General features: G+C 48.4%; 7 protein-coding genes and 1 non-coding gene across 8 annotated transcripts; 4 read left to right on the top strand and 4 right to left on the bottom strand.

Annotated features, from left to right (window-relative positions):
• The first annotated feature begins 75 nt into the window (after positions 1-75).
• GGS25DRAFT_t50 lies at positions 76-186 on the top strand. Its single transcript has one exon. It is a non-coding gene; the product is annotated as a tRNA-Ile (tRNA).
• Positions 187-465: 279 nt separating this feature from the next.
• On the top strand, positions 466-2,211 carry GGS25DRAFT_240722 (DUF455 domain protein). Its single transcript, XM_049257107.1, has one exon. The coding sequence runs from the start codon at positions 678-680 to the stop codon at positions 1,941-1,943; it is 1,266 nt and encodes a 421-aa protein (XP_049117923.1). The 5' UTR covers positions 466-677; the 3' UTR covers positions 1,944-2,211.
• A 496-nt stretch (positions 2,212-2,707) lies between these two features.
• Positions 2,708-3,755, bottom strand: GGS25DRAFT_520753 (ubiquitin-conjugating enzyme/RWD-like protein; the record flags this gene model as incomplete). The annotated part of the gene is made up of 8 exons (XM_049263930.1): positions 2,708-2,844; positions 2,910-3,091; positions 3,161-3,275; positions 3,332-3,369; positions 3,426-3,436; positions 3,498-3,525; positions 3,639-3,646; positions 3,723-3,755. The coding sequence occupies 8 exons, from the start codon at positions 3,753-3,755 to the stop codon at positions 2,708-2,710; spliced, it is 552 nt and encodes a 183-aa protein (XP_049117922.1).
• An 817-nt stretch (positions 3,756-4,572) lies between these two features.
• GGS25DRAFT_240218 (uncharacterized protein) lies at positions 4,573-6,355 on the bottom strand. Its single transcript, XM_049257104.1, has one exon. It carries the CDS (start codon positions 5,946-5,948, stop codon positions 5,217-5,219), a length of 732 nt encoding a protein of 243 aa, XP_049117921.1. The 5' UTR covers positions 5,949-6,355; the 3' UTR covers positions 4,573-5,216.
• On the bottom strand, positions 6,158-9,154 carry GGS25DRAFT_240283 (glycoside hydrolase family 94 protein). The gene has a single exon (XM_049257106.1). It carries the CDS (start codon positions 8,723-8,725, stop codon positions 6,368-6,370), a length of 2,358 nt encoding a protein of 785 aa, XP_049117920.1. The 5' UTR covers positions 8,726-9,154; the 3' UTR covers positions 6,158-6,367.
• Positions 9,155-11,671: 2,517 nt separating this feature from the next.
• Positions 11,672-13,199, bottom strand: GGS25DRAFT_520750 (glycoside hydrolase family 7 protein; the record flags this gene model as incomplete). The annotated part of the gene is made up of 4 exons (XM_049263929.1): positions 11,672-12,328; positions 12,421-12,437; positions 12,517-12,828; positions 12,923-13,199. The coding sequence occupies 4 exons, from the start codon at positions 13,197-13,199 to the stop codon at positions 11,672-11,674; spliced, it is 1,263 nt and encodes a 420-aa protein (XP_049117919.1).
• Positions 13,200-16,232: 3,033 nt separating this feature from the next.
• On the top strand, positions 16,233-17,798 carry GGS25DRAFT_530925 (lytic polysaccharide monooxygenase; the record flags this gene model as incomplete). Its single annotated transcript, XM_049265439.1, has 2 exons — positions 16,233-16,547; positions 16,675-17,798. 2 exons carry the CDS (start codon positions 16,233-16,235, stop codon positions 17,395-17,397), a joined length of 1,038 nt encoding a protein of 345 aa, XP_049117918.1. The 3' UTR covers positions 17,398-17,798.
• Positions 17,799-20,332: 2,534 nt separating this feature from the next.
• GGS25DRAFT_240143 (uncharacterized protein) lies at positions 20,333-21,961 on the top strand. Its single transcript, XM_049257103.1, has one exon. The coding sequence runs from the start codon at positions 20,791-20,793 to the stop codon at positions 21,793-21,795; it is 1,005 nt and encodes a 334-aa protein (XP_049117917.1). The 5' UTR covers positions 20,333-20,790; the 3' UTR covers positions 21,796-21,961.
• Positions 21,962-23,676: the final 1,715 nt, after the last annotated feature.

The following is a 23,676-nucleotide window of genomic DNA, read 5'->3' as shown; positions in this document are numbered from 1 at the left end:
TTCAGGGGTAAAAATCTCTTTGTGATAAGATTAAGCTACATAAGCTAAGATAGAGTAGCGAGATATAACCAAGAGGGTCCCATAGCTCAGTTGGTTAGAGCGTCGTACTAATATTGTGATCCCAATATTCTGTGTTCACTTTGCAAGCTTATGCGAAGGCCGAGAGTTCGAGCCTCTCTGGGACCATCAAATCTCAATTTTTGACCTTTTTGCTACTTGTAGTACTTGAAGGCTTTCATCCTATTTACCTCTAATTACTCTCCCCTTTTTTTTCACATGCTTTATGTTGTGTTTTGCAACTTCTTGCTCTATGTGAAAATTGGAATTTGCAAATATTTGGTGGGGTGAGGGGAGGGGGTGGATGCTATCTTGGTTAAGCTTTTACGTTTTAGTTTGAAATCTAATTGCAAGGATCGAACCGAACCAGCTTGCTTAAAGTTCTGTTAAATACGCTATCTTCACTTCTTACATCACACTTATTTATCTCCAGCCTGTCTCTGCTTTGTTGTCCTTTTTTTTCTTTTGAAGTGCGACAACATACCTTACACTACCCAAGCAGCACATTAATCGCTGTATCGCGCACCTCTCATTATCCAGAAAAACACCCCGAAATACCAATCAATCTCGAATTCAATCACCACACCACCTACCTATCCACCCACCCACCCACCCTCAAGATGCAGGGCTTCAACATGGGGCGGTACGTGCCGCCCGATGTCGAGGGCACGACGACAGGCAACAAGCTGCACAAGAAGAAACCCCCCGGGTTCTCCCGCGACGGCGCGCAGCAGACCGTGCGCTTCGAGATGCCCTTCGCCGTGTGGTGCGGGCACTGCGCTCAGCCGACGCTGATCGGGCAGGGCGTGCGCTTCAACGCCGTGAAGCGCAAGGTCGGGTCCCACCACAGCACGCCCATCTTCTCCTTCGCCATGCGCCACGCCGACTGCGGCGGCGCCCTCGAGATCCGCACCGACCCCGCCAACACCACCTACCTCGTCGTCGAGGGCGGGCGGAGGCGGGATACCGGGGAAGAGTCTGGGCTGGGGATGGGGATGGAGCCGATATTGACGGACGCGGAGCGCGAGGCGCTGCGGACGAACGCGTTCGCGAAGCTCGAGAAGACGATCGCGGACCGCAAGGCGCTCGACGACGCGAGGCTGCGCATCGACGAGCTGGCGCGGGAGAGCGCGCGCAAGTGGGACGACCCCTACGAGCGCAATCGCAGGTTACGCGCCGCGTTCCGCATCGGTCGCCATGAGCGCGAGCGCGATGCGAAGAGTACCGAGGACCTGCGCGAGCGCATGAGTCTCGGGATCGATATCGTGCCCGCCAACGACGAGGATGGGCGGAGGGCTGCGCTGGTGGATTTCGGGATGCCGACCGAGGATGAGATGGGTCAGAAGGCGCTCGCCAAGCCTCTTTTCGCGACGAGTGGCGATAGCAACAACAACAACAACAACAACAACAACAACAACAGTAATAATAACAATAATAATAGTGGGGACGGTCGTAAACGCGGACATAGCAAAGAAACGAAACCCGCCAAGCGGCTCAAGTCCGAAGCTGCCGCCGCGCAGATGCGGGAGAACCTCGTCTCGGAAATCGTCGGGAATACGCGAGCTGCGCAGGATCCGTTCTTGGCCAGCTTGGCTGACCGGAATAGCGGAGAAGCTGGCAGTGGGAATGGCGGCAAGGGGCCGCCGAGAATCCTCGGTATCAAGAGGAAGAGGGCGGTGGAAATGGGAACGGAAACGGAAACGGAAACGGGAGAGCAGGGTGGTGGTGGTGGTGGTGGTGGTGGTGGAACGGAGGTGGGGACGGAGGCTAGTAGGGATGGGAATGAAAAGGATACGGGCGTTGGAATAGTGGCAGCATCAGCAGCATCGTCGTCGTCAGCAGCAGCGGCAGCAGGAACGGCCCTGGTCGAGTACGATTCGGATTAGAGAGAGGGGTACCACATTGCATTGCATTACATTGCATGGTCACGGCGTTTTACTGGTTTGGTTTGGTTGATACATTTGATTTACGATACGATACCCAAGATGAATGAATGGAATGTGGAATACTACTACTTACTGTGCAGGAAGTTAGACAGGCACCTTACCTAGCCTGTATCATCACATCACGAGAAACGGCATGAGAAACGAGGAAGAAGGGAGGGGGGAGTGGGAAAGTAAAATCAGTGGGTTTAGGTCACAGCATACAGAGCAGAGGGTATTACTACATACTAGTACGCCCGACTTTCAATATATCAGCAAGCAAGACCTTTTCTACTAGTCTCAAACTGACGAGGAGCATTATGCCACTGAACTACTAATATGTATATTTCACTCAGCATGCATGCCACACCTTTCAGGGGTCAGACTAGGTAGGTAGAAACAGCATTCTAATAAATGCCCTAAAAGAGGAGAGAGCGCTAACGCTGGCATGAATATCAAAAGAGTAGAGAAATCGGGGATTCCAGCGCACCCGAGTCGACTCGATTGACCTATGCAAAGTCCACGTAGATAGACAAGCAAGCAAGGAAGCAAAAATACCTAGGTAGGTAGACAGACATGCCGGATTCCGCCCGTAGCTACCAGAGAAAACCCGTATGAACTCCTTAATCCAGAGAGCGCAGTGCATTTATTGATTCGTTTTGTTCATTGATCGACTTGAGAAACGTGCTGTGGAGAATAAGTGATGGGTCGTCGAGTACCGTACTCGCCTATACGTCATCCATCTGACCGGCAGGTTCATCCTCCTCGTCTCCAAAGCTCGCCACCGAGGACATATCGTCGTCATCCTCGCTAGGGGCGCCGGCGTCATCCGCGGCCTCCTTGCTCGCATATCGTTGTACGTATTCTGTTCCGCATTTTAGCTGCATACATCCATCATACCGATGTGGAGCATATATGGAATGAACATACCCTTCACCTTTGCGTCATAGCTCTTCGGCTCGCGCATCAATAAGGCGGCCGCTTCACCGTTGAGAGGGTCGGCTGGGTTCGGGTACCGAAGTAGTTGGGGGAGGAAGACCTCAAATATGTTGATCATATCAAACATAGGCGACCATGTCTGGTTAATTACATCCAAGCAGACCGACCCCGACCTATTTATTTGCATCAGCCTAACTGTGGTTCTGGCAAGCCCAATTCTAAGTCGAGAAGTGTAGTCTTACAACTCATCAATATTCGGGTGGAATATGCGATTAACAAAACCGATACTAGGTGATTTGTAGGGGTATTGGTCTGGCAGCTCAACGTGGACTTTCCAAATCCCGCCCTCAAAAGGCGCTGTATGCGAGGTTAGACGAATCATACGGGATTTCGGGTTCTGACTCTTTACTGACTCTCAGCTGGGCCCTTAAATCGGACGTAGAACTCCTGCCTAGAAAGGTGCGTGAGAATTCGTAGAACAACGGACAGTGATGCGACTCAGCTTACACTACGACAATCTAGTCAGTGGCACAGTCAACAACGCGGGTCAAAAAAGGGGCAAGTACTATTGTCATTGACTAGAGTGACCTCATAGTCGGACATAAGCCTACGGTCATTAGTCCAGGTCTTGACAAGTTAGCTAGAGGAGGCGATCCTACATCCTATATTGCAGTCAGTAAAACGATCGGAGCTAAATGGTGATAGTTCGGTATAGCATACTTCATGACCTAGTTGTAAGGATGTGTCAGTATCTACCTAGATAGCTTATGCTTCGAGATCTGTTCCATGCCGCTGCGCACTTACATCTGTCTCGATTCTTCGTCTTGGGCTGCTCATTTTTGCACAACTTGCCAAATCACGCCTGAGTGTGTTTTTTCTCTTTCTTTCCGTATCACGTCTCTTGGTGATATATCTGTTGACTTTCCAGGTGTCCGAGTATGGTCGTCCTGACTTATTGGACTAATATATGGTGTTTCCTACTATTCGCTTTTAAAAGAATGCCCAAAGTTGCGTCTGTGAATACTAGGTAGGTGGGTAGTGTTGATGATGACGGGTATTTCTGAAGCGTCGTCAGGTCGGAAATCTTGGGAACGATTTGGGTTCGGAAAGAAATATGGTCGTCGAGGTACAAGGCAGCTGCTTGGATTGCTGGGATATGTGCGTAGGTATGTATGGACGTGCGTACAGTACTATGAATTTGTACCTAGTATGTTTGTAGGAGGGTGGTTGCGATATCAGTGTTAGGTAGTACTGAGCACTGTATGTTGATGACGCTTATTTGTCCGAGCAGATTACCAACCTACCTACACACTGGCATGAACAGCTTGAGGTGTGCTGTAAAGTAAAGAGTAAAGAGTAAAGAGTACTGAATAAATGTGTTTGAGTAAGGAAACGTCGATGTTTGTTGGTAAATTTGAACAAATTGAAAGAAAGAAGAAATTGGCCAGAACCTTGCGCTCCTTTTTGAACTTGAACGTCCTTGACTCGGGAAGTCACAGGACACAAGAGCAATGACGCGGGTTGCCCCGATAGTAGCCCCGATAAACCGTTATTGGAGCAGTGGTAAGTGGGGTTTGATGCTATCGATAAAAAGAATGTGGGACGTTTGAATGCATCCATGCCCAGTAACTATCAAGGTTTTACTTGGCTTTGCTGGTTTTACTGGGTTTTTACTTAGATTGTGATTATGATTTATGATAATGATATCCATGATCATCTTCAATGTTTTTCAAATGTCTTCATTCATTGAGTCATCCTCCATTTTAGTACCTGGTTGGTACCTGACTTAACCTAACTACCTACTTTATAACCAAACATTTGAACATACATACTACTAACTAGTACATAGTATACCCTGATACTACTTAGGTATGTAGGTAAGCAGCTATTCTAGGTAGCTAGGTGTCTATACACCATTGCTTTCCATCATTTTGGGCATCATCAGTTATTGGATGTGCTACTTGCATCCGGTCAGTATCCGGCCATCGTTTCGCGGTCCCCCATTCGTACTCCAGCATCGAATTAATGCACAACGTTTTCTCGTCTCGTTGCGTCCATCATGTTATAGCAACACTACCACTAATACGCCGCAGACGATTGGCTACCCACCATGTAGCTCCGGCCAGATACGTAGGTAGATATATCGGAACGGTATCTTTAAGGCCTCCCTGAGTCTTGACTCACAACCCAGCTCCAGGTTATATCCAGATCTTTACCAAAAAAAGATATCCAAATGATATTCGCTTATCGCAATCGCTCTCGTCCATTCGTTCGAGTATGACCAGTCAATAATGCTCACTAAGTTGAATTAGTCAACCTGCCATCCTTCAAACGATAGAATGCAGTGTTACGCTTTACCTTTCCAACTGCCTGTTGGGCGCCAGGTGGGAGTTTCATCCCGGGGAGGTTCAAGGGCGGTGGCGTTTCGCCTTTGATCCCGCAAGTAATTTCAATGCTTCGAAACAATCCGCCAACGGCTCTTTGTTCCGGAGTGAAGACAGCCAAATTGGCAAATGTGAGGCAATTTGGTTCGTTGAATAAGCGTGCTTGACAACCATCATCCTGATTAGCCACGAAGGTACCGCATTGGGCTATTCCCGGCATGTTGTAACACTTTGGTGTTGAGTGCTGCGATCCAGGTTTAGGTAGTTGGACGTTCGTTATCACTGTACCGCGACAGTTTTTAGGACCGGGTGGTCCCGAGAACAGCAGTGCGGCTATTGAAATAACGGGCTCAGTAGGCTCCGGTTGGCCCGCCGTTGTAGTACCGTTGAGTAGATTAATATCTACTTGTGGGATTCCGGATATCTCTGGTACTTCCGAAACCTGCGGGATCTCCGATACGACAGCCTGTTCTCCTGTTGCATTCTCTTGTTGGTGGTAGTCTCCCCCTCCCACTGCTGTCTCTTTGTCTACTACGACAGAACGGTTAGGTTCTTGTACCCGTACCCTCTGCCCTAGAGTACCCGTCACCAAGCACGCTACCCCAATATTAACGAAGGTTATCGTTGGCTGCCAATGAAGCCACATTATGATGATATTTAGTTGTGGGAAGAGAGATGACGGAGATCAAAAAGAAAAGTCGAGTCTCGAAGATTTATTAATGTTGAAACAGCTCGTTGCCTTTGGTCTGAGACGTTGCCAAGAACTGCTGCAAGTCACTGAGCATGCACCCTCTTGGCGTTTCATACTTCCACGATCCAAAGATTGCAAAGGCTAGGTAGGGACAGGGTATTAATAGATTCCCATCTGGGGGAATCCAAGATTGAATATTCTACGTGCCTAATATGAACGAAGGGAGTGCCATTGACAATGTTTTAACAAGGAACAGATGCAGAACTCCTCTCTTTTTTTTTTTCGTCATCACAATCGACTAGCCCAACATGACATCGATATACCAGAGGCTACCTAGGTATATACAGCTGATGGCAACGGGCGAACGAGTCCAATCATTTGGGAATGGTGACAGATAATTCATACGTCTTGCCAGGTTGTATGTTTGTAAACCGCGCCTCCGGGAGGATTTGACCCTCATACTTCACTACGACTTTTGTCACTTCGGCTGACTGACGCATATCTACCACAAACGTGGCGCCACGGAACAGTCGAGTAACCTTGATCGCATCCCAGAAAGATGGTAACTGCGGCTGGATACACAGGCCCTTTGCATCGCCGCGCAGCCCGCATAATTCCTCGATAAAGGACCGATAAACCCAAGATACTGTCCCCGTATTAAACAACTGGCTAGATCGCCCGGCCGTACGTGGATAATATTGGTACGCCCCGCGGTAGTAGTTGGGAATATAAACTGGGAGCTGTCCCCGTTGTACGTAATCCTCCTCCGATGGTCCCGGAATCATCTTCCGCAGGACATCGTACGCCCGGTCTGCCTCCCCGATCGAATATAGACTGTGTACGTAGAAAGCGGCCGCGTGGTTGTATACCGACCCATTTTCTGCGGAGCCAGGATATTTCTGGGTTACGCGCCCTACATCCTCTCGCATGCCTTTATATTGGGGCCCGAACATGACAGTGCCATACGGGGTTCCTAACTGCGAGTCTACTTGGGGAAGCATCCGTGCGATCTGTTCAGGGCTCGCTGCTCCACTGAGGATCGACCATGTCTGCGGATTCAGCCAGATACGCCCTTCTTTATCTTTCTTCACACCAAAAATCACGTTGTCGTCAGTAATGCCCCGCGCAAACCAGTCACCATCCCATAGGTGTTTGTTAGCTGCATCGTTGACCGTCTTGGCACTCTCGCGATAGCTCTTTGCTAGGTCGGCTTTGCCCTCCTGCTCACACACGTCTGCCCACAATTTCAACGCAAACGCCGTCGCTACTGTCTGCCATCCCGATACGCCCTTGCCCTTATATCCCACCATGTTAAGCGGATCGCACCAGTCACCTTGTGCGATATAGCTTAGGCCACGCTCGTCCCGTGCCGAAAGTAGCCAGTCCATTGCTCGGCTGAAGCGTTCGAACACTGTATACGTATCGCCGTGCATATCCTTCACTTTCTCTTTGAGGAGATCATAGTCACCCGTCTCCGAGAGATACGCCGCAAGCGTGACTGGTAACCAGATACAGTGATCGGTATGCGGGATCTGATTGATATATTTGAGCTCCGCGCCTTCTGTTATCAAAATACCGTCAGGCATCGCGCCATCCTTCTCCTGTTGTCCCACTGCCGTAATGAATGCCTTTCGCGCAACCTCGGGCTTGATATAGGACATGCCCATGTTATCCTGCAGATAGTTGCGGGTTTGTGGGTCCGTGGTCAACCTGTTCACGTCGCCATGGTAGTAACATTGCCTCGGCAGCCAGTGATTGACGAAATTATCCACGTGCTTGTCAGGCGTCTCGATTGTTAAGCACCCCTTCCCTTTAGCAATATACTCCGCATACTCGCGCGCCGCCTGTTCAAAGGCTTCCTTGCTAAGATACTTTTCTCGGACTCTACGGATTTCGGCATCGTCGTACGCGGGTCCAAACGCAAATCGGTACTCGCGCTGGTCGTCCGTCTTCAACTCCGCGCGATACTGTACGGCGGCCACGGGAGTTTCATAGCGAGCATCACTGCGTCCAAGTTCGGGTAGTAATAGTGAGGATGGCGCATGCAGCCCTCCCTCGCCTTCGAAAGCTTGCTGCATGGCTTCCCATGATGTAGGCTCGGATTCACATAGGAAATATGACTTGTCCTTGAGATATTTGTTTTTCAACCAATCGGTCGCCTTCTGATATGGCGTGACACTGCTGCTCACCACGCCGCCAAGATCTGGTCGCCATTCTGCCTCTTGGTTCATCCACGACATGTATCCAAATGGGAAATAAGGATACACACTAACTCTCCGCGGTCGTGCAGTTAAATTAGTCACCTTAACGGTCCAAAGCTCAACTACATCATGAGTTGGAATCACTAGGGTCATCTCAATGCGGATCCCAAGGTTCTCGACAGTCCAGGAAACATTACTTTTGCCAACAGAAAAGACAAATCGATCCAGCGGGGCACGAACGGGTTCGTAGGGTGCCGAGAATATTTGGCCGGTCTCCTCATCTTTGACGTAGACGAACCGACCTGGGTGATGGGCGTAATAGTTTTGTTCGGGCTGCATAAAAGTTTTGGCCTCGAGATTAGGGGCATGCGCATACTTGGCCGGCTCGGGCTGCATGAACTGTGCGGTTGCATATCCCCGACAAGTGATTTGGATCATCATCTTTTGATTCCAGAGAAAGCCACCGGCCTTCGGCATGGCAGTCGGGCTTGTCAGCTCGTAGCGGTCACCATCTTCTGTGTGTTGTAACATCGTGTCTTCCAAGGATTTTCAACGCTCAGCCGCAAAGATGCATTACCCCTTTATCTAAATTAGGTTTTCCATCTACGACAGTCTCTCAGGTATTCGTCGGGGCCATGATTTATAAAAGGCACGACCGCACCGTGAACCAGGAACACCGCTACGCCGGCACGGGGACCTTGGCGGATGACCCTCGTGCATCAAACTCTCTCGGAAGAATATGCGGGTAAATTAAATACGCCCGCTACGCACTTCCGCTACGACGTGGGCAATAAGCCAATACCCTGCTCGGTATAATAATCAGCGGTCCACTAACAACTCCCGACTCAGATTGGGGGTGTTTTGAAAGCATCATGCGATTGCTGCAGATCTATTTCTGCTCGTTTGGATTCTCACGAAATGATGCCGACGATATATTTCCTCGATGCACCCATAGGTTATACAGCTTTTATGCGAACTCCAACCGCTGAATTACAAGATTTTTGGACTCGCGAGGTCCTTCCCTTGTGACTTACTAAAGAGCGGAGATAAGACCGGAGCCATAAGGTTCGTGGGATCGTGGGGGATATTTTCCACCATGGAGACCAGGTCCGATGAGCCCACGCCTTAACCGAAAGCAGATTGGTAGCTCCATGGCATAAGAATTCGGTTCCATGAATCAAAGGCCACGGGGGTGGGGGATTGGCTGTCTCTGCATCAGTCTTACCAACTTGTACACGTATTCTCTAATGGGGTGCGGCGTCGAATCCTATTTACCATCAGACATGCATTTCTCATACATTTTGAAAATGCTATGTACCAAATCGCTCAGCTAGGTATCTACCTAACCTAGGTAGTTACGGTACTTGCTCAGGATAGAACTTAGGCCCCATGACTTTAACATCAGGAGGGTTCAGGGGGATGGAACCTTTAATAAGTGTTTTATGGCGTCACCGACTCTATACCGCTGAACGGCTCTGTAACGTCAATTACGGCGTCGGGCTCGGTTATGCGTTCGACGGTAAACAATCGGCGGTTGTCCCGATGGTTTATATTAACATAGGTACCTAGGTAACCAGAGTCACAAGCCACCAAAGTGTCCTCAGAGAGAAGGATATTAATAGCAGTAAGAGAAGTGTTCCGTTTGGAGGAATTTGGTATCGCAGATTAATTACAGTCCTTTTTCAGTGCCCAACCTACATCCCCTAACGCCTTAACATACATTCCAATCTATCCCTTCTATCCTGTCCTCCTCCCAAACCCCCTAAATTTAGCACTGTCTACAGCTCTGGTAGGCATTTGTAAGGCTAAATCGAACCCGAAAATACATCAAATAATTGATAGAGTCGCCTGGCACCTTCCGGTTGATTAGGTAGGTTAGGAGATCCGGCTCGTTATAGTTATGCCCTCAACACCGCCCCTATTTTCTCCCGAGAGGAGTCCCACCCGAATGAATGGCAATTTATCATATATTTTCTTGCTTTATCATAAGATGTAATTCAGCGGGGATTGGCGAGCTATACTCGCACGAATGATGTGACGGTTTCGACGCAGATCTTATCGAGTTCGTGGGGTGTAAGAAGTGCATTTGAACACGTCTCGTTGTTCCTGCCATTGGCTTGTTGTTTCCACCGGGCTCACTTCAGCCCTTTTCCAGCTAAATCTGAGAAACAGAAAAGTTAGATTGATATCAGTCTTCATACTCCTAGCCGCATCGTGGAGGTAGGCATGCTACTAACAAAAATCCGAACCCCATGGTAGATTAGGCAGATTTAGTGTTGGTGAGTGACGACCGGTCGTGTGCGAACGTTCTCTTGCTTGCCGCTGGTGATGAACTGGACAAATCGCATAGTAAAGCTAGCCGTGTATCGTCTGGTGCAGCGTTTGCTGACAATATACTCTTCTTGCATGATAACTGATGAGGCAAAGGGGGAAGGGCGAAAGCGCTCTGTCTGTCCTAATTATCTTCGGGGTATTTGTAGACGACCTACTACTCTTTTGTCCTGTGATAAGGGGGAAGGACAAGGCAGCGCGATTATATACACACCATCATTGAACGCCTCACGTCACAATTTGCTATTTTCGTATCGATGTCCGACTCTTACTTACATACATTGTCTGAGAGATTGGGGGCCCCCGTCCAGCCCTACGGCGTGAATAGGTTGATACGGATGCTGACAGGGCAGCTCTTGGGGGGCCAGCTGAGCCAATGGGGGAGAGAAGGGGTAAGCTTCCCAAGCCGCGGGTGTCGTCATGGCCTACGAGTGGTTGCAGTGGGAAAAGCTGAATGAACTGGCTGTGGTGCAACAGTCATGCAGGTTGCTTATGTCGCATTGCACTTTTTTACAAGAGTCGGTGAGAGCAGAGTTGTTGCGTAGGCGGGTTGGGCTTGGTTGGTTTCGCAAAGCAATTGACTGCGCTCCCAGCGAAGAAAAAAGAATGACTCCGACCTCCCTACTATACCGCCTGTTCCTGTTGGCTCCCGCGATGAAGGTGCTATACAAATTGCGGTCTACCTAAGATCCTACGGATATATCCGAATGGTACGGCACCCAAAGCAGCACCAAGCAACAAGCAGTGTTGTGGCGCCGTTTCACTCTAACGCAGATAGATGCGCACCCGCTACTTTGTGTCGTGGCCTTACCTAAGGTCACCTACTGCTAAGCCTTCGGTGAGTGGAATTGGTGACACGGCCCATGTTCGTGGAACATTCGTGAAGACTTTCGATATCTGTGCTATGCGAGTTTTGAGATACACGTGCATGTATGTCTGTACTCTGGATGTCAAACGTCCGCTGTAAATGAGTTGCACACGATCTCTAAGTTGGGTACACGATAGTTAGGTATGTAAGTCATTCCCCAACCTGCGCCACGTCAATGATGTTGGATTACATGTCTAATCAAATACAGTAGTAGGCAACAAGTATGCTAAGCCTCTATACCTAGTAGTCGCTGGGAGGTAGGTACCTAGGTATTCTAATCACTCCCCCTTATACGTCGCGCCGATGTCCCCCCACTTGAGGTTGCTGAACGTGACCTCGGGGTGGGCCTCGATCTTCTTGATGTTCGACGGGTTGCCCTCGGTCGCGTTGCAGGGGCCCGCGCCGTCCGTCGCGCCGTCCAGCCACGACATGTTGCTGCCCTCGTCCCACCAGATGCTGAACGCGAGCACCATGCCGCGCGTCAGCGCCCCGCCCATCGTCTCGTGCGCCCCCAGGTCCACGAACTGCGTCGCCCCGGTCGCCGCGCAGTACTCGTCGTCCGTCCACGCCACCTCCGGCACCCCTTCCTTCTTCACCACTTCGGCCCTGATCACCGTGCCGTCCTGGATGTACGTCCGGTGGATCTCCTTCAGCGCGCCGGCGGGGTCCGCGGGGAAGGACGTCACGACGGTGAACTTCTTGGTCGTGTCGACGGTGAAGTTGGACCCGCGCCCGTAGTAGCCTTGCTGGTTTAGACGGTATGGGTTCCACCCGCACCCGCTCTTGTCGCACACGCCGCTCGCTTGGCACTCGTCGCCGCTGCAGAGGTAGGGCCCGGTTTGGTTGCACGGGTGAGGTGCGATCTGGTTCGCGCGCGAGTTGGCTTCCCAGATGTCCATCTCGTTGCAGCAGGCGCCTTTGCCGTCGACGTTGCCCTGGGAGTGAGGGTTAGCTGCTGTGTTACTTACCTAAGCATGTAGAGAAGGGGGGGGGGAGGCTGAGTGGGTCAAGGGTTAGGGTCACTTACTTCACCGTTGATGAAAGCTGCGACAACAAAAATTAGCAAACCGAATCCTCGAGTAGACGGCCCGAGGGCTTGATGGAAGGGTTTCAGGGGACTCACGCGTAACATAGCATTGGGCGTCGCAGTATCCCGTGCCCCATGCAGCTCCACCCGTGTTCAGATCGCTCTTGCCACCATCCGCCAGCATCTCGGAGAGGTAGAGGGCGCTGTTCATGCCGCAGGGCAGGTGGCTGACCTCGACGTCGAACGCGAACTCCTTGCCCGTCAGCTGCAGCATCTCGTACTTCTCCTTGGCCTCGTCTAGCAGGTAGATGCGCGGGGAGACGACGTTCTCGCCGACGATCAGCTGCATGTTTAGTGAGTCCCCTTCTGTCGTGACGCCGATGCTGGTGTAGTCGGACTGGCCCTCCACTGTAATCGTAGGTACGGGTCAGCCAGCTATTCATTGACATGGGAAGGATGTATGAAGCAGTAAAGCATTGTAGTTATGATGGGTGCCACATACTAATGCAGTTCTTGGCGCAGTCCTCCTTGGTCGGGCACGCCGCCGCGTCCGGCTTGCTCCCCCAGCTCCCACAGCCCGCGCTGTTGTCGTTGAGCTGGTGCACCCAGTGCGCCGACGAGTCCAGCACCAGGTAGTTGGTCGCCTCCGCGCAGCCGTCCGCCGTCGTGCACCGGTACGTCTTCAGCTCAGGGTGGACGTCAGGGGTCCCGCCGGGCTTCTGCGCTGAGACCAACTGGCCCAGGGCCATGAGCCCGAGGGCGAGCTTGTTCGATGTCATAGCTTTCGACGTGTGTTTTTTGCACCTAGATTCGGTCGCGATTGGTTATTGATGGGATTTCGTCGATGATGCAGTTGCCGCGATGGAGATGGCTGAGCACGCAATCTCTGCTCCTGGAGTAATTCATCGCTTCGGTATATATATGCCTATATACCTCTATATACATGAGCAATCTCTCCGCACATAATGTATGTCTCACATCCATGATACCAGCAATACGAGGTTATCATTACCCTCCCTCTCCCCCCCCAATCTCTTCAAAACACCCTTCTTCCGCATGCCAAGATCATTCGATGCCTATTCTGACGGATGGAACATCAAGTGCCGGGCCCTTTGTTTAGAGGCCTAGGGGAATGTGGCCCGGGAACCCGGCGGGTTTATTCGTGTTTGTTTAGTGGTGCGATTTTTATAGTATGGGGTAGGCTGGAGGAGGTATGGGGATTTTGGAGGGCCGGCCAAATCTTTGGCCTTGTCTTTAATGGGGTAAGAGGCTAAAATTGGCGTTCCTTACCTAGTAATGTTCAAACGAAAAAAAGCCCGGACCTCCAGTTCATCACCTTTTTTTTTTCTTTTTTCTCCTTTGAGGGGGGGGGGGGGGGGGGGGATTGAATGGGAAAGATACCGGCTGGAAGGCTTATCTGTTGTGTTCCTGCATTCAAGCTGCGTCTCTAGTAAATTGCCTACCCCAGGTCACTACCTAGTACGCCTCATGTTATCCTCCAACTCCATGATTTGGGGGGCAATGGGGATATGGAGATGCGGAATAAATACCGTGCTTCTAGGCTAACCGTGGCCCGGTAACTCTACCGGTGGGTTAGTCAGGTCCCAGGGCTATTCATGTCGCAGGCCTTTCCTGGTGTTGGTCAGGCCACATCAGTTGTAACTTGTATTAAGTAACTACCTACTTGCTCTGTGCCTACTAAAATCGATGGAAATGATAGATCAAGTTGGCCAGTCTTATGCTTACTATAACAGTATGTATAAGTAAGTCGATAGCCAGCATTTTTAGCGTTTTTAGATAGAGGTGGGTAGGCATGAAGGTCTATGTAGTCGTTGTCTACGACTATGAAGCACAGGTAATCTTTTTAACCTCTCTTTCACGGATGTTACCGCGACGACCGGAATTGCCAAGGAAGTGATCATAGCGATGTCTTATACCTGTGCCAGAAGATGTGACTGAGGATTAAAAGATATCGCCGATTCAGGTCGATCCGATAAGCGTGGGCAGGTGACCCTCGATGCTGCCCCTAGCGTGTTATTCATTCGACGTCAACGAAATATGGCGGTAATACGCGTTTCGAAGAAGACTTTGGAAGGGTCGCGGGTGTATTTTAGCAAAGATGGGATAACAAAGAGATAAAAGGGGGGGGAGGGAACAGCTTGTGCTGGCGAACTGTCAGAACATGCCGCTACGCCAAAAGGTGAATGGTTGATCTCTCATTAAATGTCTATGTCTCTAGGTTAGTTTATATCAGAATATCGGATGCAAACCCTCTCCCAATTGAATTAGTAGATAAGCTCTGAACTTATAGGTATAGTTACCCGAACTTCATATTCCTATATTCTATTGTCATTCCTGAACTCTGAAAGGGCGAATTAAATGACTGTTGAATGATCAGCAACTGAGTCTTATGTGCCGAATTTCGATTGGTTCTAAGGGTAGCAGCCAGCTCACGATGGGATGAATATTCACTCCGAGGTGCAAGAGCTGTAGTCGAGAAAGATAAAGCCTAACATCTAAGATAAGCGCTTCACCTGAGTACCTATTTAGGTACATTTCAGAAGGCTTCGTAGCTGGCGGCCATGCTGATAGTGATAGGGAACGCTAGGAAGTATTCGACCACACGAAAGCAATGTTTCTTTTGTGAATAGCTTCCACAGTGTTGGAAATTGTCAAGGGTCTACCTGGGACCACATAGGGGACCACATGGAATTCACATGGAATAAAGACAACTTACGTGTATACCTATGTAGCTTTCATAGTCTCTGGGAGATGTTGGAAATTCCTGCGCAAAATCGATGCTGTTATGCGTCTTCTAGGTTCCGTCTCGTGACAGAAAACTTCAAAATATGCCGACGATTATTTATCTATAGGTAGATAGTGTTGAAATCTTAGATAATTTTAATATTGATGGCTTATTAGAACTGTATATAGATACTATAGGTAGTAGGTATCCTATTTGTGGTCTTGGTAGGGGGGGATGATAGGCGCGTAAGTTAGCCACCAAGTAAGACGAGTGGTAAGTTTAACTCGTCTACAACGGCTAACAAACAAATAACTATTTGCAACACCTTAATAGATCCATACCTACCGAGTATATACCAACCAGGCACCAGTCGTGTTGTGATGTGTTGTGTTGAATTCGTAGTCGTAACCTTGGAAATCCAGCATCGGATGATCATAAAAGGGGGCTTGAACGATTATTCCAAGCCTTTTCCATTGTGATTTATGTTTTGGTTGTAACCTTTCTCAGAGTCAGATTTATAGTACAAGATTCATGTATTCACGTGTATTTTAATACTCAGCAGCCACTTAGTTAGGAGGGTGCATTCTTTGAGAATCTGCTGAAGTGACAACGGGATATCTGTCACGCGCATTTAGCTCGCCTACCAGAGATGCCGACTAAGTCACAAAAGGTACTGGGTAGTTACCCGTGGCAGCAGGTTCTTTTGTCTCTGTCAGTTGTCTCAAGAGGCATATTGCTATTCAGGTTGACCGTGATGCTTTATTCTCAGCCCCCTTTATCAGCTATAGAAGACAATGGATTGTTTGTGGGGGTTATTCTAGTCTTTTTCAACATTATAAGTACCGTGCCAAGTATTAACGACCCCTAGGTCAACTGTATCCTGATCTCATACAACCTCCTATTGCCATATCCAAACATGTATTCAAATGTACCAACTCTGTTGATGATATCGTTGGGTTCGCTTTCGGCGGCCCACGTCATATTAGAAAACCCTAGACCCTTCCGGTTTGTTGCTTACGGACCGTCTAATCCAATCTCACCTACCGGTGAAGACTTTGCATGCAAGATGCCGCCTGGTGCGAAGTTGCAACCTGATGGCGAACCTACGACTATGGCGATTGGTGAGGAGCAAACAGCCTCATTCAAAGGTCAAGCCGTCCACGGCGGTGGCTCGTGCCAGTTTGCCGTAGCCGGACCCGTAAGTGACGGCGATTGGGCAAGCTTCCCTCTCCGTGATGCTCAGTGGAAGGTCTTTCATTCCATTGAAGGGGGTTGCCCAGCCCGAAATCAGAGAGGGAACCTCGACGGCCTAAACCAAGACAAGTACTCCTTCACGATACCGCCTGGAATAGAGCCAGGCGATTACGTTTTCTCATGGACCGTAAGTATTTTCAGTCTTTTCGTTATTTCCAAACCCCAAACCCGTCTTGATCAAGCGATAATTCATAATGAGATGAGTCACCATGACTTATAACAGAAACCTACCTACTAACTCAAGCATGAAATAGTGGTACCCCCGCATCGGCGGCCAACCGGAAGCCTATCAAAATTGCGCCCCTATTACTGTGACTTCGGCCAAAGCTAAGCGTCATGGCGGCTCGGCCCGTCGTGCACTTCTCACTAAAAAGGTGGACATATCCTTTCCAGAGCTCTTCATGGCCAACATGGGCTCGATCTCGGGATCGTGCACGACTGATGAAGCGTTGCAAAAGCAGCTCGCTATCGCATTCCCCAACCCAGGTCCCTCTGTGGAGCATCCCGAAGGTACGGCCAACTTATTCCAGCAGCCTTGCGATGGCAATCCCCGGGCCCTAAAGAACCAGGGTCAGCTTCAAAGTGGAGTGTCTTCTAGCTCTCCCTCCTCTGCAAGTGTAGTGGCGAGCACGCCGTTTTCTCGAACGAGCTCTACTTCCGTACTAGACGACAATAATCATAACACCACCAGCACTACCGATACATCCAGTATCGGCTACTACTCGACTGATGATCCACCAGCCCCAACGTCTGTGTCCGTTTTGGGTTCGTCTATTGGCCCAACTCCGACTTCCCCTTCTGTGACGCACCCCACGCAGAGCGCTGAAACGTGCACAGAGGGCCATCTTACGTGTCTGGATGACGAAACTCACTTTGCAACCTGCACCGGTGGACAACTGACACCGGCCCAGCCCATCGCCTTGGGATACAAGTGCCGGGCTGGTTCCGGGGTTGGGCTCGACATCTACCCAGCTTAGGGAGCCCAGGGAGCCCAGGGAGGTAGTTATTTGCTCCAGAAAGTCTGGAAGCCGACACTGTGGGTTACGATCAACGTGCGGGTTTTTTCTTTGATAGATTTGATCGATTAGCAGGATCGGGTAAGGAAGGTATACTGTACTGTATGCACCATGTATGTATGTATGTAGGGACTATGTCCACAAGTAATAACCAGATCTTTCTAATGAAATCGAGATATTTCTTCTTCTTTCGGCCGTCACCTGGTATCCGTTAGTAATACGAACAGACTTATTGAAAAGTTTGATGTTAATGGTTCCGGACTATTAATTTACTGAGGACGAGCGGAACCTGCCTTGACAGTGATACCTAGTCCTGAAGAAGCAGCAATAAAATACCTCAGGGATGAAAACGAGGCGGACGCAATTAACAGAAATATTAACAAATATTGCAACAGGAGAATTGACTCCGACGACAAACACATTACGTAGGTATCTAGATAATTAATATCTAATTACTATCTATACAGTTTCTGTGTTTTACCTAGTATCATACAGATGCTTCTATGTAAGGGATTACACGTGTATTGTAGATTCCCTTACTTTGATCAACGAAGAATTGACGCGGGAGCTAGCACTAGTAACAATGAACTATGGATGTATCTGGGCAAGATAGGTGATTGCTTCAGTCTATAATGCTACTACGTAGCATGTTACTTGTTGTTACAGACGATAACGTGTAACGACGATACCAACGACAAGATACCCACAGTGGATAAGTACGCGTAGGAGGTATGTAGGTAGGTAGGCAATCACGAACAAACAATGCATTTATGTATGTGCTATATTAATACAACGGAGAAGGATTCAGTTTCGGTAAGTCTCGCCAACTACCTGGTATTATATAATATTATGCCTTACTATGTATATACTATGTATACTATGCATAGTATTGATGCACATTGTCTTCGAAACCTCTAGATAAGGTCTAGAGCGTAAGAAAAGTGTGTAAGCGAAGGTAAACTACCAGGGGAAGAGGGGAGGAGTAATTAGTGGAGGAGAGGAGTACTATGGTAGAAGAGGAGGGAGGAGTGGGAGGAGGAGGAGGAGATAGAGGGGAGAGTGCTTAGACTTTTTGTTAGTTACGGAGTAAACTCCCTCGATTCATATTCAAACAACCTTGCAACTGACCTGCTAACCATACTCTCCCACCGACAAGCAACTGGGCTACTGGGGCTACTGGGCTAGAACTTAATAGATGTTAGCGTAAGACCCGCAGTGATCCGACATGACCCAGATCAACAGAATATCACTACTTGATCATTGGTGGGTGATGTTCTCGATTTTCTAGGTTGCTAGGTCGACCATTGGGTAAGCTTAGCTGCTTGGCAGTTGGGCAAGTTGGGTGCTTGACTGGACCGCTTGACTGCTTGACTGCTTGAGTAATAACTGCGCATCCATTGTAAAGAGTTCGTTCCGACCCGGACTTTGCGTCGTGGTGGCTAGCCGTTTCATCTTAATGGACAAGTACCATTGCCCTGGCTCCGGGAACTATCCGAACCCTGCCCTATGCTCTACTCTGTTAGTGAGAATGATTGATCACAATCCCGCACGAAAGGCGGAGAGTACCAGGTAAGTACATGGCACCACACTACTATGCCGTACTATCATAGTATTATGTAGCTAGTAGCCTAGGTACAGGTAATGTACATGCCACTATAGGTAGATAGAAGTAAGCCAAGCCGTGCCCAAAAATGGGGAGGGACTGAGCTGTTCTAGCCAGTAAGGAGGGTAGCCGAGGTCACAGGTAATCCGAATGACAGGATACCTATCGACTCATGTGTAAGCCCCAGGTATTGTACCTACTACTTACCTACTAGGTAGGTAACCACCAGTAGTACTATGTAGTAACTAACTAAACTCATGTACGCACATACATATGCATCTTTTAAGGCCGATGATCGCATTGGGTCTTTACTGAGTCAGGTAACGTTGGAAGTTGTCTCTAACCTTAACCTAGTATCGCCAGAAACTAGGAACGAAGGGATAGTTACCTAGCCTCTGAATCGGAATGCTACTCGGTGCTGTTATTGTTACCAAGTTATTGTTAGCGGGTCCGAAAGACCTTTGACTTGAACTTGGCATCATGATCTCAAATGTATCAAACGTATCAAATGTATCGAATGTATCAAATGTATCTACATTAATGTATTGTACATAGTACTATTTTAGTAGTACTATTAGTTAGTAGTATGTAGAAACTCTGGAATCACAGCCAGTACGGGGATAGGATGATAGGATAGGATAGGATACCGTTTTAGGCCCTGAACGGAATGCGTCTTATTTTAAGAAGGGGTCCTTACAGCTTGTGGATCCCTTGCACAAAATATTCAAAAACACGCTAAAAAAAGCACTTAACTCAAAAGAGCACCTTTTTTTTTTGCACAAATCTCTAAGACCCCTGTCATTAGCTTGTACTACGCTGTAAGACCTATCTCTTATTTTATGCAATGTACTGTTTAAATCGGGTCCAAAGCTAAACTATAAGGGGTTTAGCGCCCCACAAAAGAGCTCTTATTTTCCTGTAAGCAAGACAGGTTGATTTCAACCTGTCTTGCTTACAGAAAAGCCTCTTACAGCGTTGCACAAGCCCTGACAGCTCCCTGCCAGCTGGAAGATTAGCTATACAGCTGGCAAACCAACTACGCAACTAGCTGTTTTCAAATATTAATACAGTTGCCATTCAATTATTACAAGTGCCTTTTAATAATTACAGCTGTTCTTTTGTTTTTTTCCATTTTACTTAAATTATTACAGCTGTGACAGGTATCTCCAGCTGTCGTCAGGTGTCAAGCTGGCTAGCCATATTTAGTTTAGATTGATTGCAAGGGATAAGGAAGATACATTTGAATTCATAAAATTTTATGTGTGGGGTCAATGTATCTTTTTAAGAAGAGCCCTTAAAATAAGACGGATTCCGTTCACAGCCTTAATCTCCTACCTAGACCTTATCCACATCTTATAATGGCATTGTACCGTCCGAGTACGTCAACGGGTCATGCGGGAGACGCCGCATAAAGCAAGTATTAAGACTTTTTCGTATACCAACCTGCCAACCTTGTTCAGGGGGAAGGGATCCTAAGGAGGCACGTGATTATTCATAAAGGGCACTATGAGGTCCTATTTCATATTTCAAAATTCTCGTAGCCAAGTTTGCAAAAAGTTATCTCGGCCAACCATATCGACTTCCTAACAACGTCACTATACAACATCTCAACTCAACCTCAACCTCACCTTACCTCACCACATCGCATAGACTCTCTAACCTTACTCCCTTTAACTACTACCACTAACCACCACACAACCACCATTACCACCATCACCATCACCACCATCACCACTTGTAAATAATTCGCCATGGTCGAAGGCAAGGACGTGATACTGGTGACCCAGTTCCCGTCAGATTCTTGGTTTGAAGGTTTCGCAAAGCGCCCCAATGGCACGATATTAGCTGCTCGGCTGGACGAACCCGATTTATACACATTCGACGCTGAGGACAAGGATGCGATACCACAGCCAATCTACAACTTCGAAGATGTAGCCAATGGCCTCTGCAACATGTGCCCGATACCGGACAGCCCCGACGAATACCTGGTCCTCTCGAGCGTGATCGACCTCGCGAATGTCAACTTCGACGACATCAAGATATGGCGCGTAGCGCTCAGCCCAGACGACAGCAGCCCGCCCCAAGTAAAACAAATACCTGTTGATCTTTCGGATACCGGATTCGCCATTGGCATCATCGCCGTCACAAGTCGCATATTCGTCATCCCAGACTCGTTTAAGGGCTGCATTTGGCGTCTGGATATAGAAAAGGGGGAGCTGACGTTGCTGATAGCCGACGATTCTATGAAGTCTGCGGGCAACGAGGGCGACTTCTTTGGCCTAAATCGCGTACGCGTCACCGAGGATTTCATGTGGTTCACCAACACCAGTGCTGGTACGCTGTGTCGCATTCCAATTGACCGAGTCCCCGATGAGCCATCGGTGGGATTACGTGTGGCGGGACCGGTGCAGGTGGTCGCGGACGATGTACCGCATTGCGACGGTCTGGCCCTCACCGAGGACCAGACCACGGCCTACACCTGCAACTACAACGAGGGTTACGTCTGGAAGGTCACCATCGACCCCCCCACTGGCAAGTCAGAAACCAGCGTTTGCCTGAAGAATCTATCCGCCCCGACGACGGTGGAGATGGCGTACGTGGACAATCAGCCAAGATTATATGTTGCATGCTGCGGCGAGATCGAGATAGGCTGGGTTCGGCAGGACGACCCGAATTACTGGAAAGAAATTGCAGATATCAATTCGGCAGTCACTGTTACAGTTGTTACGCATGAGGAAACGGTAGAAGCGGCTTAATTATAAAAATGCTACAGCATATTGGGGGAAAAAAAATCGGAGTTTTAGTTTGAATTTTTCTTATCTTTTCAATGCTGGCGCAAACTCATGACCAATCCTCTATATTACCTCTATACCCATCCCCCTCATTCACCCCTATTTTTTTATTGACGGCGTGCCGCATACCTACATACTATTCCTACCTAGATATCTAGGTACTTACTATCTACCTAACACTCAGCATCGTTATCATTCAAAGACATTTTTTCATTTACGCATTATTATTATTACTATTTTTTTTATTTTTTTTTATCTTTACATATTATACAACACTCCGAAGAAGTTTAGGGAAATGTCTTCTTCCTTTTTCAGAATAATCAAGAAGACCCACGGGAGTGGACTGGGTCCTACGAAAAAACTTGGGAGGTTTGATGGGGAGGGGAAATGGTATTTGGTCCGGGAATGGAATGGAATGAAATGGAACTGGCCAGTCCTTGTTTTTCGGAATCAGCAGCGAAGCAGCAAAGCCGAACCAAGTCCCCCTAGTCTATTTACGTATAGTTAATGTTTCGGAAATTGAGTATAAAGGTACTTGACCTAGTTGATCCTTACATAGTGATGGTGTACTATGGTGGGAAAAAAATAAGTGCAGGGTGGCCGATGTACATATGATGATCGACGATTTCCGAATCAGTTGAAGCTTTCGAAAATTGGTGGCCCCTTGTTCGGGATTGCTTCCCCGCCGTAACCACAAGACTGCCAGTGCTACCTTGTTCCACAACTATCTGCCTTTTCGGGATGCCGTGGTGGCCTAGGTCTTGGAAAACTTGAGGCGGACGGGCAAAGACGCCAACAAGTACGCTACACTACACTGGTACTAGGCTGAACTTCACGAATACCAATGAGTCAAAGACACTTTAGTCGCTTTAGTGTTAGTTACCGTGATAATACGGCATAGTATCAATAATTTCAAGTGCTTACAAAAAATGGGATCTAGTTATCTTCATCACATAGAAGTTGATAGAACAGATGTACACCTAACCCAGGCCAGGTATCTATAAAAATCCACACTTAGGAATATCGACGACAATGGATGATCTTACCCAGGTAGGTAGGCAATTCCCCCAACAGTCAACTCCTAACTAGGCAACTATATCGTCTTTGACACCCATAAAGAGTTTTCTGAAAGCTGAAAGCAATAAAACATAACTACTCTCCAAAGCAATTCGTATCACAAATTACATACTTGAATACTTCTTTTTGATACCCCACAAAGGATCGGCCCGTGACTTTCTACTGTAAAGCTATTGCACATATTACATAGTACTATACTACTATGATAGTAGACCTATTAGACCAAACAACACCTCTTGGCAACTCATCTCTCCATAATTACGTCCGTACGATTTCATCGTAGTGACTATTTCGTGAAACGAAGTCATAGAAGCTCGGAATCTCGATATTGTACTTGATTGGGTCGCAAGAAGAAGCACAAACGTTCCAATCTCATATTAAACCCAGATCTACATAGCTCTCCCTCCCCCCCTTACATACCCAAAGTACCGGTAACTACGTAGGCATCTACTTTAACTTTCTCCATATTGGGTCAACCTCTCGCCATAGAACTGGAGCTTTTGCAACAAGCGTCACCGATCCTGCACTCTTGTTTGCTTCTGCCTACTGTAGACTGTCGATGGCGCCGGGGACAACTGGGCACGGTTGGGGTTCCAGGCCTGGCAACTCGGCAAAAGATAATACACTACTATGTATGTCAGCATGTCAGCATGTCAGCAAATCACGTATCTACTATCCAATCGGTAAACGATGTTTTATTTGCATGGGAAGCGGGCGGTAGTCCATCCTATTGGATATGAGGCTCATGCATCTAGGCATCCTCTGCAC

Source organism: Hypoxylon fragiforme (assembly GCF_022984875.1).
Source record: "Hypoxylon fragiforme strain CBS 206.31 chromosome Unknown GGS25scaffold_4, whole genome shotgun sequence".
Lineage (NCBI taxonomy): Eukaryota > Fungi > Ascomycota > Sordariomycetes > Xylariales > Hypoxylaceae > Hypoxylon > Hypoxylon fragiforme.
Note: the sequence above shows the minus strand (reverse complement) of the source record. Positions and strands in the feature narration are given on the sequence as shown.